Genomic DNA, 17,270 nt, shown 5'->3' with positions numbered 1-17,270 from the left:
CAGCGCCACCCTATAGGAACGAAGTGTTTGGGGGGGAGGGGGGCGGGGTCAAACCGCGCCTTAAAGCCACGCCCCCCCCAAAAGCCACGCCCACTGACCGCCGCAACGAAGCCACGCCCACCGGCGGAAGTCCCTCCTCTTCCGGAAGTTCGGGGAGAGGGGGCGGGGCTCTGCGGAAGGAGGGGTTGAAGCCGATTGGTGGCTCGCTCGAGGCCACGCCCCCCCTCCCGCCGTGGCCACGCCCCCCCCCTGACCTCCATTCCTCCGCCGGGGTCACGGCGGGGCGCGGCTCCTCGGGGCTCAGCGCCAGGCTCAGCTCTGGCAGCGCCCAGCGCGGGGACACGAGGGGACACGTGGGGACACATTGCGATCCACGGGGACACGTGGGGACACATAGGGACACGTGGGGACACAGAGACCCCATAGGGACACATGGGGACACGTGGGGACACAGAGACCCCATAGGGACCCATAGGGACCCATAGGGACACATTGGGACACGTGGGGACAGAGAGACCCCATAGAAACACATTGGGACCCATAGGGACACACAGACCCCATAGGGACACATGGGGACACGTGGGGACACAGAGACCCCATAGGGACACATTGGGACCCATTGGGACACATGGGGACACAGAGACCCCATAGGGACCCATAGGGACACATAGGGACACATGGGGACACATAGGGACACGTTGGGACACAGAGACCCCATAGGGACCCATAGGGACACATAGGGACATGTTGGGACACGTGGGGACACATGGGGACACATGGGGACACGTGGGGACACAGAGACCCCATAGGGACACATTGGGACACATAGGGACACGTTGGGACACATGGGGACACATGGGGACACAGAGACCCCATAGGGACACATGGGGACACGTGGGGACCCATAGGGACACATAGGGATCCACAGGGACACATTGGGACACATGGGGACACATGGGGACACATGGGGACCCATTGGGATCCATAGGGACACACAGACCCCATAGGGACACATTGGGACACGTGGGGACACACAGACCCTTAGGGACACATTGGGACCCACAGAGACCCATAGGGACCCATTGGGATCCATAGGGTCACATGGGGACAGAGAGACCCCATAGGGACACATGGGGACACACAGACCCCATAGGGACCCATTGGGACCCATTGGGACAAATGGGGACACATGGGGATCCATACAGACCCATAGAGACCCACAGGGACCCATAGGGACACACAGGGACCCACAGACCCCATAGGGACCCATAGCGACCCATAGAACCCCATAGGGACCCATACAGACCCACAGGGACCCCATAAAGACCCATATGGACACACAGGGGCCCATAGAGACCCACAGGGACCCATAGGGACCCATAGAGACCCACAGAGACCCCATAGAGACCCCATAGGGACCCATAGAGACCCACAGACCCCATAGGGACCCATAGAGACCCCATAGGGACCCCATAGGGACCCACAGACCCCATAGGGACCCCATAGAGACCCCATAAAGACCCACAGACCCCATAGAGACCCCACAGAGACCCCATAGAGACCCACAGAGACCCATAGAGACCCATAGAGACCCCATAGAGACCCCATAATGACCCAGAGACCCCATAGGGACCCCATAGAGACCCCATAGAGACCCAGAGACCCCATAGGGACCCATAGAGACCCCATAGGGACCCACAGACCCCACAGAGACCCACAGACCCCATAGGGACCCAGAGACCCACAGAGACCCCATAGGGACCCTATAAAGACCCACAGACACCCTGAGACCCCATAAAGACCCACAGACCCCATAGGGACCCCAAAGGGACCCCAAAGGGACCCCACAGAGACCCCATAAAGACCCACAGACCCCATAGGGACTCATAGAGACCCCATAGGGACCCAGAGACCCACAGAGACCCCATAGAGACCCCACAGAGACCCCATAAAGACCCATAGAGACCCCATAGAGACCCACAGACCCCATAGGGACCCCATAGAGACCCCATAGAGACCCATAGGGACCCCATAGAGACCCCATAAAGACCCCCAGCCCCCCAGGCACCTGAGGAGGGTGGCAGCCCCACACTCGGTTCCGGGATTTCTCTGGGTTCCTATATGGGATGCGTTTGTGGGGTTGACCCCATAGAGACCCATAGAGACCCCATACAGACCCCATAAAGACCCCATAGCTGTGGCTCTGACCCCATAAAATGGCCCCATAGGGACCCCATAAAGACCCGCTGTGCCCCACAGCCACCCCATAGAGACCCACAGAACGACCCCATAGCTGTGGGTCTGACCCCATAGAGACCCCATAGAGACCCACTGTGCCCCATAGAGACCCCATAAAAACCCCTTGTGCCCCACAGAGACCCCATAGAGACCCACACAACGGCCCCATAGCTGTGGCTCTGACCCCATAGAGACCCCATAGAAACCCCATAGAGACCCACTGTGCCCCATAGAAACCCCATAAGGACCCACAGAATGACCCTACAGCTGTGGGTCTGACCCCATAGAATGGCCCCATAGAGACCCCATAGAGACCCCATAGTGACCCCATAGCCACCCCATAGAGACCCACAGAACGACCCCATAGCTGTGGGTCTGACCCCATAGAATGGCCCCATAGAGAACCCATAGAGACCCACTGTGCCCCATAGAGACCCCATAAAAACCCCCAGAACGACCCCACAGCCGTGGGTCTCACCCCACAGAATGACCCCATAAAAACCCCACAGCCGTGGGTCTCACCCCACAGATCGGCCCCACAACTCACCTCCACCTCGCTGGGTTCCGGCGCTGTGGGGCGGGCGGCTCGGACCCACAGATCCCAAATCTCGGGGGGCAGCCATCCTATGGGGTGGGGGGGGCACTTGTGGGGCTGCCCCATAGATTGGGGGGCACTTATGGGGCAGAGGGGGCACTTATGGGGCTGCCCCATAGATTGGAGAGCACTTATGGGGCAGAGGGGGCACTTATGGGGCAGAGGGGGCACTTATGGGGCAGACCCATAAACTGGGGGCATCTATGGGGCAGGGGAATCACTTACGGGGCTGAATGGGCACTTATGGGGCTGCCCCATAGATTGGGGGGCACTTATGGGGCAGAGGAGGCACTTATGGGGCAGAGGTGGCACTTATGGGGCAGGGGGGGCACTTATGGGGCCGCCCCATAGATTGGGGGGCACTTATGGGGCAGAGGGGGCACTTATGGGGCAGAGGAGGCACTTATGGGGCAGAGGTGGCACTTATGGGGCAGGGGGGGCACTTATGGGGCCGCCCCATAGATTGGGGGGCACTTATGGGGCTGAGGTGGCACTTATGGGGCAGAGGGGGCACTTATGGGGCTGCCCCATAGATTGGAGAGCACTTATGGGGCAGAGGGGGCACTTATGGGGCTGCCCTACAGATTGGGGGTCACTTATGGGGCAGAGGAGGCACTTATGGGGCAGAGGAGGCACTTATGGGGCAGAGGGGGCACTTATGGGGCAGAGGGGGCACTTATGGGGCAGAGGGGGCACTTATGGGGCAGAGGAGGCACTTATGGGGCCGCCCCATGGCGCTCACCCGCTGTGGGGGTCCTGAAAAGCTCCATTGGGGTCCGGCGCCATTCGGGGTGCAGCTCCGGGACGATCTGTGGGGCGGCCCCATAAGTGTGGGGCGACCCTATAAGTGTAGGGTGGCCCTACACAGCTATGGGGCGGCCCTATATGCTATGGGGTGGCCCTATAAAACTATGGGGTGGCCCTATAGAACTATGGAGTGGCCCTATATACTATGGGGTGGCCCTATATGCTATGGGGCGGCCCTACACAGCTATGGGGCGGCCCTATATGCTATGGGGCGGCCCTATAGAACTATGGGGTGGCCCTATAGAACTATGGGGTGGCCCTATAACCTATGGGGCGGCCCTATAAAGCTATGGGGTCTCACCATGGGGCCGCAGTGCGCTGTAGGGTGGCCCTATAGAGCCATATGGTGGCCCTATAGAGTTGTGGGGTGGCCCTACACAGCTATGGGGCGGCCCTATAAGCTATGGGGCGGCCCTATAGAGCTGTGGGGTGGCCCTATAAGCTATGGGGTGGCCCTACACAGCTATGTGGTGGCCCTATAGAACTATAGGGTGGCCCTATAGAGCTATGGGGCGGCCCTATAAGCTATGGGGTGGCCCTACAGAGTTATGGGGTCTCACAATAGGGCCGCAGTGCGCTGTAGGGTGGTCCTATAGAGCCATATGGTGGCCCTATAGAACTATGGGGTGGCCCTATAAGCTATGGGGCGGCCCTATAGAGCTGTGGGGCGGCCCTATAAGCTATGGGGTGGCCCTATAAGCTATGGGGCGGCCCTACAGAGTTATGGGGCGGCCCTATAAGCTATGGGGCGGCCCTACAGAGTTATGGGGCGGCCCTATAAGCTATGGGGTGGCCCTATAAGCTATGGGGCGGCCCTACAGAGTTGTGGGGCGGCCCTATAGAACTATGGGGTGGCCCTATAAGCTATGGGGCGGCCCTATAAGCTATGGGGTGGCCCTACACAGCCATATGGTGGCCCTACACAGCTATGGGACGGCCCTACAGAGTTGTGGGGTGGCCCTATAAGCTATGGGGCGGCCCTACAGAGTTATGGGGCGGCCCTATAAGCTATGGGGTGGCCCTATAAGCTATGGGGCGGCCCTATAGAACTATGGGGTGGCCCTATAAGCTATGGGGCGGCCCTACAGAGCTGTGGGGTGGCCCTATAAGCTATGGGGCGGCCCTACAGAGTTATAGGGTCTCACCATGGGGCCGCAGTGCGCTGTGGGGTGCAGCTGAGCCCGGAAATCCTCAGCTGGGATCTGAAGTTTGGGGTCGATTTGGGGGCGGCGCCGCCGGGGGGGGGGAGGAGGGGCCTATGGGGCGGAAATGGGGCGGCCCCACTGAAACCCCATAGGGCCGAACCCCAAAGGCGCCCCGTCAACCCCAAGGAGCTCCCTGAAAACCCACAGAAACCCCACAGACATCACTGACCCCATAGGAACCCCACAGACCCCACTGACCCTATAAAAACCCCATAGAAACCCCACAGACACCACTGACCCCATAGAAACCCCATAGACCCTATAGGAACCCCATAGAAACCCCATAGAAACCCCACAGACACTACCGACCCCATAGAAACCCCACAGACCCTATAGGAACCCCATAGAAACCCCACAGACCCCACTGACCCCATAGAAACCCCACAGAAACCCCACAGACCCCACAAATCCCATAGAAGCCCCATAGACCCCATAGAAACCCCATAGAAACCCCACAGACCCCACAGAAACCCCATAGGCCCCACAGAAACCCCATAGAAACCCCACAGACTTCTCAGATCCCATAAAAGCCCCATAGACCCCACAGACCCCACAAAAACGCCACAGACCCTATAGAAATCCCACAGAAACCCCACAGACCCCATAGAAACCCCATAGAAACCCCAGAGACCCCACAGAAACCCCACAGATCCCATAGAAGCCCCATAGAAACCCCACAGACCCCACAGAAACCCCATAGAAACCCCAAAGACCCCATAGAAACCCCACAGACTTCTCAGATCCCATAGAAACCCCACAGACCCCACAAATCCCATAGAAACCCCACAGACCCCACAGATCCCATAGAAGCCCCACAGACCCCATAGAAACCCCACAGACTTCTCAGATCCCATAGAAACCCCACAGAAACCCCACAGACCCCACAAAAACCCCACAGACCCTATAGAAACCCCACAGAAACCCCACAGACCCCATAGAAACCCCACAGACCCCACAGATCCCATAGAAGCCCCACAGACCCCATAGAAACCCCACAGACTTCTCAGATCCCATAGAAACCCCACAGAAACCCCACAGACCCCACAGATCCCATAGAAACCCCACAAAAACCCCACAAACCTCGGGGGGCAGCAGGGGCTCCTCAGGCACTTCCAGCCCTATAGGGCAGAAGCAGCTCTTATAGGGTCACCCCACACTTATAGGGCCACCCTTATAGGGCCGAAATGCCCTTATAGGGCCGAAGTGCCCTTATAGGGCCGCCCCATAACCCCTCACCCGGCTCTGGGATCCTCAGCTCCTCCTCCTCTGGGATTTCCTCCACTGTGGGGCACGGCGCTGTTATGGGGTCGGCCCTAAAAGGGAGCCTCCACCCCATAGGGACCCCATAGGGACCCAGGAACCCATAGAAGCCCCATAGAAACCCCATAGAACCCAGAAACCCATAGAAACCCCATGGAAACCCCATGGAAACCCCATGGAACCCAGAAACCCATAGAAACCCCATAGAAACCCCACAGAAACCCCATAGAACCCAGAAACCCATAAAAACCCCATAGAAACCCCACAGAAACCCCATATGACCCAGAAACCCATAAAAACCCCACAGAAACCCCATAGAACCCAGAAACCCATAGAAACCCCATAAAAACCCCATAGGGACCCCATAGGGCCCCAGAAACCCATAGGAACCCCATAAAGACCCCACAGGGACCCATAGGGACCCCATAGAACCCCATAGATCCCATAGGACCCCATAAGACCCCATAAGACCCCATAGGCCCCCATAGGCCCCCATAAAGCCCCCCAGGACCCCATAAGACCCCATAAGACCCCATAAGACCCCACAAGACCCCGTAGGACCCCATAAGACCCCATAGGAGCCCCAGGACCCCATAGGACCCCATAGGACCCCATAGGAGCCCCAGGACCCCATAGGACCCCACAGGACCCCATAAAGACCCCATAGGACCCCACAAAGCCCCCCCAGGACCCCATAAGACCCCACAAGACCCCATAGGACCCCATAAGACCCCATAAAGCCCCCCCAGGACCCCATAAGACCCCACAGGCCCCCATACGACCCCATAAAGCCCCCATAAGACCCCACAGGACCCCATAAGACCCCATAAAGCCCCCCAGGACCCCATAAGACCCCATAGAGACCCATAGAGACCCCATAGATCCCATAAAGACCCCATAAAACCCCATAGAGACTCATAGGGACCCATAGGGACCCACAGACCCCATGGGGACCCCATAGAGCCCCATAGAGACCCCACAGGACCCCATAAGACCCCATAGGACCCCATAAGACCCTATAAAGACCCCACAGGACCCCATAAGACCCCATAAAGCCCCCATAGGACCCCACAAAACCCCATAGGCCCCCATACGACCCCATAAAGCCCCCAAAAGACCCCATAAGACCCCATAAAGCCCCCCCAGGACCTCATAGAACTCCACAAGACCCCATAAGACCCCATAGGACCCCATAAAGTCCCCCGAGACCCCATAAGACCCCATAGGCCCCCATAGGACCCCATAGAACCCCATAAAGCCCCCCCAGGACCCCATAAAGCCCCCATAAGACCCCATAAAACCCCCAGAGGACCCCATAGGACCCCATAAGACCCCATAAAACCCCATAGGGACCCATAGGGACCCATAAAACCCCATAGAGACCCCATAGATCCCCATAGAGACCCCATAGAGACCCACAGAAACCCCATAGGACCCCATAAGTCCCCATAGGACTCCATAAAGCCCCCCCAAGACCCCATAGGACGCCATAAGACCCCATAAAGCTCCTCCAGGACCCCATAAGACCCCATAGGACCCCATAAGACCCTTTAGGACCCCATAGAACCCCATAGAACCCCATAAGACCCCATAAGACCCCCAGAGGACCCCCCCAAGACCCCATAAAACCCCATAGGGACCCATAGACCCCATAAAACCCCATAGAGACCCCATAAAGACCCATAGAGACCCATAGAGACTCCATAGAGACCCATAGAAACCCCACAGGACCCCATAAGACCCCATAGGACCCCATAAAGCCCCCATAAGACCCCATAGGACCCCACAGGACCCCACAGGACCCTATAAAGTCCACATAGGCCCCCATAGGACCCCATAGGACCCTATAAAGTCCCCATAGACCCCATAGGACCCCCCCAAGACCCCATAAAACCCCATAAGACCCCACAGGACCCCCCAGGACCCCATAAGACCCCACAGAACCCCATAAGACTCCATAAAGCCCCCATAGGACCCTATAAAGTCCCCATAGGCCCCCATAGGACCCCATAAGACCCCATAGAGACCCATAGATCCCCATAGAGACCCACAGAAACCCCACAAGACCCCATAAAGCCCCCATAGGACCCCATAGGACCCCATACAGACCCAATGAAGACCCCACAGGACCCCATAGGACCCCATAAAACCCCATAGACCCCATAGGACCCCATAAAACCCCATAGACCCCATAGGACCCCATAAAACCCCACAGGACCCCATAAGACCCCATAGACCCCATAGACCCCATAGACCCCATAGAACCCCATAAAACCCCATAGACCCCATAGGCCCCCACAGATCGGCTCACAGCGGGGCAGCAGCTGGGATTCGGCTTCGCTCAGGAACTGCAGCTCCTCTGGGGTCGCCTCCGGCAGCTCGGCTTCCTGTGGGGCCGCCCCACAGCTGCCCCATAGCCGCCCCATAGCGGCCCCATAGCTGCCCCACGGCTGCCCCATAGCTGCCCCATGGCTGCCCCACAGCTGCCCCATAGCCGCCCCATAGCGGCCCCATAGCTGCCCCACAGCTGCCCCATAGCTGCCCCATGGCTGCCCCACAGCTGCCCCATAGCTGCCCCACAGCTGCCCCACAGCTGCCCCAGAGACCCCATAGCCGCCCCACAGCTGCCCCATAGCCGCCCCACAGCTGCCCCACGGCTGCCCCACAGCCGCCCCATGGCTGCCCCATAGCTGCCCCATGGCTGCCCCATAGATACCCCATGGCTGCCCCACGGCTGCCCCACAGCCGCCCCATGGCTGCCCCACGGCTGCCCCATGGCTGCCCCATAGAGACCCCATAGCCGCCCCACAGCTGCCCCACGGCTGTCCCATAGCCGCCCCATGGCTGCCCCATAGATACCCCATAACCGCCCCACAGCTGCCCCATAGCCGCCCCATGGCTGCCCCATAGAGACCCCATAACCACCCCATGGCTGCCCCATGGCTGCCCCATAGCCGCCCCATGGCTGCCCCATAGTGACCCCACAGAGACCCCATAGCGACCCTATAACCACCCCATGGCCTCCCCATAGTGATCCCATAACCACCCCACAACCACCCCACAGCCCCATAGGGCCACCCCACAGCTCTATAGGGCTGCCCTACAGCCACCCCACAGCCCCATAGGGCTGCCCCACAACCGCCCCACAACCACCCTATAGCCCTATAGGGCCACCCCATAGCTCTATAGGGCCGCCCCACAGCCACCCCACAGCCCCATAGGGCCGCCCCACAACCACCCCACAACCACCCCATAGCCCTGTAGGGCCGCCCCACAGCCACCCCACAGCCCTATAGAGCTGCCCCACAGCCACCCCACAACCACCCCATACTCCCATAGGGCCACCCCCCAGCCCTATAGGGCCGCCCCAAAACCACCCCACAGCCCCACAGGGCCGCCCCATAGCCCTATAGGGCCGCCCCACAGCCCCATAGGGCCGCCCCACAGCCACCCCACAACCACCCCATACCCCCATAGGGCCGCCCCATAGCCCTATAGGGCCGCCCCCCAGCCCTATAGGGCCGGCCCACCTCCAGCAATGGGGTCGGAGCGACGCCCTCAGCTTCCCTCATGGTGATGCTCTCCGGGGTGCGGGCTGTGGGGCGGAGGTGGGGCGGATGTGGGGTGGGATGTGGGGCGGATGTGGGGTGGGATGTGGGGTGGGATGTGGGGTGGGATGTGGGGTGGGATATGGGATGTGGGGTGGGATGTGGGGTGGGATGTGGGGTGGGATGTGGGGTGGGATGTGGGATGTGGGGTGGGATGTGGGGTGGGATGTGGGATGTGGGGTGGGATGTGGGGCGGGATGTGGGATGTGGGGTGGGATGTGGGATGTGGGGTGGGATGTGGGGCGGGATGTGGGGTGGGATGTGGGGTGGGATGTGGGATATGGGGTCGGATGTGGGGTGGGATGTGGGGTGGGATGTGGGGCGGGATGTGGGATATGGGGTGGGATGTGGGGTGGGATGTGGGGTGGGATGTGGGGCGGATGTGGGGTGGGATATGGGATGTGGGGTGGGATATGGAGTATGGGGTGGGATGTGGGGCGGATGTGGGATATGGGGTCGGATGTGGGGTGGGATGTGGGGTGGGATATGGGGTCGGATATGGGGTCGGATGTGGGGTGGGATGTGGGGTGGGATATGGGGTCGGATGTGGGGTGGGATGTGGGGTGGGATGTGGGGCGGGATGTGGGGTCTTTATGGGGTCCCTATGGAGTCCTTACGGGGTCTCCATGGGGTCTTTGGGTCCCTATGGGGTTTCTATGGGGCTTCCATAGGCTCCCTAGCAGCCTCTATGGGATTTCTATGGGGTTATGGGGTCCATATGGGGTTATGGGGTCCGTATGGGGTCTCTATGGGGTCCCTATGGGGTTATGGGGTCCCTATGGGGTCTCTATGGGATCTTTATGGGGTCTTTGGGTCCCTATGGGGTTTCTATGGGGCTTCCATAGGCTCCCTATGGGCCTCTATGGGATTTCTATGGGGTCCCCATGGGGTTATGGAGTCCATATAGGATTATGGGGTCCGTATGGGGTCTCTATAGGGTCTCTATGGGGTCTGTATGGGGTTATGGGGTCCATATGAGGTCTCTATGGGGTCCCCATGGGGTTATGGGGTCCCTATGGGGTCTCTATGGGGTCCCTATAGGTCCCTATGGGGTCTTTATGGGATTTCTATGGGGTTTCCATGGGGCCCTATGGGGTCTCTGTGGGTTGTAGGGCTCCCTGTAAGTCCCTACGGGTCTTTATGGGGTTTTGGGGTCCCTATGGGGTTTCTATAGGTCTCTGTGGGGTCTCTATGGGGTCTATGGGGTCCCTATGGGTTTTATGGCTCCCTACAAATCTCTATGGGGTCTTTATGGGGTCTCTATGGAGTCTCTATGGAGTCTTTGGGTCCCTATGGGGTTTCTATGGGTTTCTGTGGGGTCCCTATGGATTTCTGGGTCATTATGGGGTCTTTATGGGGTCTATGGGTCCCTATGGGGTTTCTATGGGTCTCTATGGGGCTCCTATAGGATCCCTATGGGCCTCTATGGGGTCTTTATGGGATCTATGGGGTCCCTATGGGGTCCCTATGGGGTCCCTGTGGGGTTTCCATGGAATCCCTATGGAGTCTCTATGGGGTCTTTATGGGGTCTCTATGGGGTCCCTGTGGGGTCCCTGTGGGGTCGGGGTCCCAGTGGGGCACAAATACCCCATAAACGCCCCCCTGCGCCCCACAAGTGTGGGGTGGGACTCACCCACAAACAGCGGCTCCTCCAGCACCTGTGTGGGGGTGGGGGGTTATGGGGTGGTTGTGGGGTTATGGGGTGGTGATGGGGTGGTTGTGGGGTGGCTGTGGGGTTATGGGGTTGTGGGGTTATGGGGTGGTTATGGGGTTGTGGGGTTATGGGGTGGCTGTGGGGTTATGGGGTGGTTATAGGGTGGCTGTAGGGTTATGGGGTTATGGGGTTGTGGGGTGGCTTTGGGGTTGTGGGGTTATGGGGTGGCTGTGGGGTTATGGGGTGATTATGGGGTGGTTGTGGGGTCATGGGGTTACGGGGTGGTTGTGCGGTTATGGGGTGGCTGTGGGGTTATGGGGTTATGGGGTGGCTGTGTGGGGTTATGGGGTGGTTGTGGGGTTATGGGGTGGTTATGGGGTTGTGGGGTTATGGGGTGGCTGTGTGGGATTATGGGGTGGCTATGGGGTGGTTGGGGGGGGATATGGGGTTATGGGTGGTTATAGGGTGGCTATGGGGTTATAGGTGGCTATGGGGCAGCTATGGGGCGGCTATGGGGCAGCTATGGGGCAGCCATGGCACGGCTATGGGGCGGGTATGGGGTCACTATGGGGCGGCTACGGGGCAGGTATGGGGCGGCTGTGGGGCGGTTATGGGGCAGTTATGGGGCGGCTGTGGGGTGGCTGTGGGGCAGTTATGGGGCGGCTGTGGGGTGGCTGTGGGGCAGTTATGGGGCAGTTATGGGGCAGTTATGGGGCAGCTATGGGGCAGCTATGGGGCGCCTATGGGGCAGCTGTGGGGCAGCTATGGGGCAGCCATGGGGCAGCTATGGGGCAGCTATGGGGCAGCTATGGGGCAGCTATGGGGCGCCTATGGGGCAGCTGTGGGGCAGACCTGCAGCAGCTGTGTGGGGCTGGGCGGCCCCACAGCCACGACCCCAAAGAACGGATCGGGGGCGAAGTGCAGCTCCGCCATCGCGGCCCGGGCGTCCGGCAGCAGCTGCAGCCTGCGGGGTTATGGGGGATTTGGGGTGGGATTTGGGGTTGTGGGGTTATGGGGGATTTGGGGTGGGATTCGGGGTTATGGGGTTATGGGGTGGTTGTGGGGTTATGGGGTTATGGGGTGGTTGTGGGGTTATGGGGTGGTTGTGGGGTTATGGGGTTATGGGGTGGGTATGGGGTTATGGGGTTATGGGGTGGGTATGGGGTTATGGGGTTGTGGGGTGGTTGTGGGGTTATGGGGGATTTGGGGTGGGATTTGGGGTTGTGGGGTTATGGGGTGGTTGTGGGGTTATGGGGTTGTGGGGTGGTTGTGGGGTGGGTATGGGGTTATGGGGCTGTGGGGTGGTTGTGGGGTTATGGGGTTATGGGGGGATTTGGGGTTGGGGGGTTGTAGGGTGGTTGTGGGGTTATGGGGTTATGGGGTGGTTGTGGGGTGGGTATGGGGTTATGGGGCTGTGGGGTGGTTGTGGGGTTATGGGGTTATGGGGGGATTTGGGGTTGGGGGGTTGTGGGGTGGTTGTGGGGTTATGGGGTGGGTATGGGGTTATGGGGTTATAGGGCGGTTGTGGGGTTATGGGGTTGTGGGGTGGTTGTGGGGTTATGGGGTGGCTGTGGGGTTATGGGGTTATGGGGTGGGTATGGGGTTGTGGGGTTGTGGGGTTGTTGTGGGGTTGTGGGGTTGTGGGGTGGCTGTGGGGTTATGGGGTTGTGGGGTGGCTGTGGGGTTATGGGGTTATGGGGTGGTTGTGGGGTTGGGGGGTTGTGGGGTGGGTATGGGGTTATGGCGTTGTGGGGTTATGGGGTGGGACTTGGGGTTATGGGGTGAGATTTGGGGTTATGGGGTGGTTGTGGGGTTATGGGGTGGTTGCGGGGTTATGGGGTTATGGGGTGGGACTTGGGGTTATGGGGTGGGACTTGGGGTTGTGGGGTGGCATATGGGGTTGGGGGGGGGATTTGGGGTGGAATTTGGGGTTATAGGGTGGGTATGGGGTTGTGGGGGGGGATTTGGGGTTGGGGGTTGCGAGGTTGTGGGGTGATGGGGTTGTGGGGGGGATATGGGGTTGTGGGGTTGCGGAGGGGGATTTGGGGTTGGGGGGGGCATATGGGGTTGGGGGGTTGTGGGGTTGTGGGGCTGGGAGATACAGGACTGTGGGGGGCCATGGGGTGGGCTATGGGGTCGTGGGGTTATGGGGTTATGGGGTTATGGGGTTATGGGGTTATGGGGTGGGTAGGGACAGGTTATGGGGTCACAAGGTGGGCTTGTAGGGTGGGGATGGGGGGGTTATGGGGCAGCCGTGGGGCCGCTATGGGGCAGCCGTGGGGCCGCACTCACCGCGCCGTGGGGCTGAGGTCGATGCTTGGGGGCGGATGGAGGCGGTGCAGGCGGCCCCACACCGACGCCACCTCCTCTGTGGGGCGCAGAGCCATAGGCGCCGCTCCGGCCCCACGCGGACGCCCGGATCGCGATATATCGCCCCGGATCGCCACGTATCACCCGCATATCGCGACACACTACCCCCCGTATCGCGATATACCGCTCCATGTCGCAACACATTAAGACCATAGCCCCCGTAGCGTGATACATTGCTCCTTATCACGATATCCCGATCCCTATTGCAATAAATCAGCCCCCACACTGCCTCCTACTGCAGTATCCCGCCCCCTATCGTGATATAGCAGCCCCCACATCTCCCCTACTGCGATACCCCGCCCCCTATCGTGACATCCCACCCCCTATCGCAATACATCAGCCCCATACCACCCTCATATCGCAATATCCCACTCCCTGTCACGACATCCAGCCCCCTATCGTGAAATATTGGCCGCCATGCCACCCCCATATCGCGATATCCCGCCCCTTATTGTGATATCCAGCCCCCTATCGCGATATATCAGCCCCCACGCCACCCCCAATCGTGATATCCAGCCTCCTATCGCGATATATTGGCTCTCATACCTCCCCCCTATCGCGACAGCCCTCCCCCAATATCTATCGCGATATATCGCGACATGCCGCACCTGCCAGCGCCCCGCACTGCCGCCAGTAGACGCGGGTCAGGCCGAGCTGCAGCAGCGCCGCCAAATAAAGGGAGCAGCGAAGGGGCGGGGCTTCAGCCGGAAGGGGCGGGGCCAGCGTGCGGGGCAGAGCCAATCCCTGCACGAAGGCGGCCAGGGCCGAGCTGCAAAGGGGGCGGGGCCTCCGTCGGGGGCGGGGCTGCGGCCAAAGGGGGCGGGGCCGACGGAGCCCCACTGCGCCCCATGGGCACCACGTAGGGACCCCATAAAGACCCCATAACGCCATGTGACCCCATCTGACCCCATAGGGACCCCATAGGAACCCCACAGGGACCCCATAACCCCATCTGACCCCACAGGGACCCCATAACCCCATAGGGACCCCACAGGGACCCCATAAAACCCCACAGGGACCCCATAATCCCACGTGACCTCATAAGGACCCCATAAAACCCCAGAGAGACCCCATAACTCCACGTGACCCCACGTGACCCCATAGAGACTCCATAACCCCATGTGACCCCATGTGACCCCACAGGGACCCCATAACCCCATAGGGACCCCATGTGACCCCATAGGGACCCCATAAAACCCCACAGGGACCCCATAACCCCATGTGACCCCATGTGACCCCATAAGGACCCCATAACCTCCACGTGACCCCACAGGGACCCCATAACCCCATAGGGACCCATAACCCCATAGGGACCCCACAGGGACCCCATAAAACCCCACAGGGACCCCATAACCCCATCTGACCCCATAAGGACCCCGTAACCCCATAGGGACCCCATAACCCCACGTGACCCCATGTGACCCCATAAGGACCCCATAAAACCCCACAGGGACCCCATAACCCCGTATGACCCCACAGGGACCCCATAAGGACCCCATAACCCCATAGGGACCCAACATGACCCCGTATCACCCCATAGGGACCCCATAACCCCACGTGACCCCACAGGGACCCCATAAAACCCCATAAGGACCCCATAAAAACCGACCACGTTTGGGGCACATCCACAGCCATCACCTCGCGGCGCTGCAGGCGGGACACGCAGGTGGCGGCCAACCTGGGGTCAGGGGTCAGAGGTCACGGGGTCAGAGGTCACGCGGATGGGGTCAGGGGTCACGTGGGGGGGGTCTGACCCCAAAAAAGCCGCGTTTGACCCCAAAAAAGCCGCGCTCACCAGATGGTGCCGAAGCAGCCGCGGCGCCGCTGCAGGATCTCGGGGTGGTAAAACATGGGGCCAAAACGGGGCTTTTCACCCAAAATCGGGGCTTTTCACCCAAAAGTGGGGGGGTGAGACCCCAAAGTGGGATTTGGGGACCCAAAAGTGGGGTTTCTGCACCCAAAAGTGGGAGTTTTGGACCCAAAAATGGGAGTTTTGGACCCAAAAATTGGGACTTCTGGGCCTCTTCTGGAATTCGAAAATGGGATTTCTAGACCCAAAATTGGGACTTTTGGACCCAAAATTGGGAGTTTTAGACTCAAAAATGGGATTTGGGGACCAAAAAATGGGATTTGGGGACCCAAAATTGGGATTTCTTGACCCAAAAATGGGATTTTGGGAGTCAAAAATGGGAGTTTTGGACCCAAAAATGGGGCTGGTGGGCCTCTTCCGAAATCCAAAAATGGGATTTCTTCACCCAAAATTGGGACTTTTGGACCCAAAAATGGGAATTTGAGACCCAAAATCGGGGCTTTTCCACCCAAAAGTGGGGGGGTGAGACCCCAAAGTGGGATTTGGGGACCCAAAAGTGGGGTTTCTGCACCCAAAAGTGGGGTTTCTGCACCCAAAAATGGGAGTTTTGGACCCAAAAATGGGAGTTTTGGGCCCCTTCTGAAATCCAAAAATGGGATTTCTTGATCCAAAATTGGGAGTTTTGGACCCAAAATTGGAATTTCTCGAGCCAAAAATGGGAATTTGAGACCAAAAAATGGGATTTGGGGACCCAAAATTGGGATTTCTTGACCCAAAAATGGGATTTTGGGACTCAAAAATGGGAGTTTTGGACCCAAAAATGGGGCTGGTGGGCCTCTTCTGGAATCCGAAAACGGGATTTCTAGACCCAAAATTGGGAGTTTTGAACCCAAAATTGGGATTTCTGGAGCCAAAAATGGGAATTTGAGACCAAAAATGGGATTTGGGGACCAAAAAATGGGATTTCTCGACCCAAAAATGGGAGTTTTGGACCCAAAAATGGGGCTGGTGGGCCTCTTCCGAAATCCAAAAATGGGATTTCTTCACCCAAAATTGGGACTTTTGGACCCAAAAATGGGAATTTGAGACCCAAAATCGGGGCTTTTCCACCCAAAAGTGGGGGGGTGAGACCCCAAAGTGGGATTTGGGGACCCAAAAGTGGGGTTTCTGCACCCAAAAGTGGGGTTTCTGCACCCAAAAATGGGACTTTTGGACCCAAAAATGGGAGTTTTGGGCCCCTTCTGAAATCCAAAAATGGGATTTCTTGATACAAAATTGGGAGTTTTGGACCCAAAATTGGGATTTCTGGAGCCAAAAATGGGAATTTGAGACCAAAAATGGGATTTGGGGACCAAAAAATGGGATTTCTCGACCCAAAAATGGGAGTTTTGGACCCAAAAATGGGGCTGGTGGGCCTCTGCTGGATCCAAAACTGGGATTTCTTCACCCAAAATTGGGAGTTTTGGACTCAAAAATGGGAATTTGAGACCCAAAATCGGGGCTTTTCGACCCAAAATTGGGGGGTTGAGACCCCAAAGTGGGATTTGGGGACCCAAAAAATGGGATTTCTGGACCCAAAATTGGGAGTTTTGGACCCAAAATTGGGATTTCTCGAGCCAAAAATGGGAATTTGAGACCAAAAAATGGGATTTGGGGACCCAAAATTGGGATTTCTTGACCCAAAAATGGGATTTTGGGACTCAAAACTGGGAGTTTTGGACCC

The 17,270-nt window shown here is 58.7% G+C and overlaps 1 protein-coding gene across 1 annotated transcript; it reads right to left on the bottom strand.

Annotated features, from left to right (window-relative positions):
* Positions 1-10: 10 nt before the first annotated feature.
* REC8 (REC8 meiotic recombination protein) lies at positions 11-15,811 on the bottom strand. The gene is made up of 16 exons (XM_090130113.1): positions 15,533-15,811; positions 15,347-15,415; positions 14,346-14,506; positions 13,660-13,735; positions 12,220-12,331; positions 11,347-11,371; positions 9,636-9,700; positions 8,417-8,492; positions 6,082-6,126; positions 5,926-5,963; positions 4,786-4,896; positions 3,576-3,642; positions 2,786-2,862; positions 2,069-2,117; positions 255-318; positions 11-170 (listed from the first exon to the last, which is right to left on the bottom strand). Exons 1-16 carry the CDS (start codon positions 15,586-15,588, stop codon positions 11-13), a joined length of 1,251 nt encoding a protein of 416 aa, XP_089986239.1. The 5' UTR covers positions 15,589-15,811.
* Between the last annotated feature and the right edge of the window lie 1,459 nt (positions 15,812-17,270).

This window comes from Phasianus colchicus, chromosome 39 (genome assembly GCF_987193195.1).
Source record: "Phasianus colchicus chromosome 39, bPhaCol1.hap1.1, whole genome shotgun sequence".
Lineage (NCBI taxonomy): Eukaryota > Metazoa > Chordata > Aves > Galliformes > Phasianidae > Phasianus > Phasianus colchicus.
This window is presented reverse-complemented; position numbering and strand designations above follow the sequence as displayed.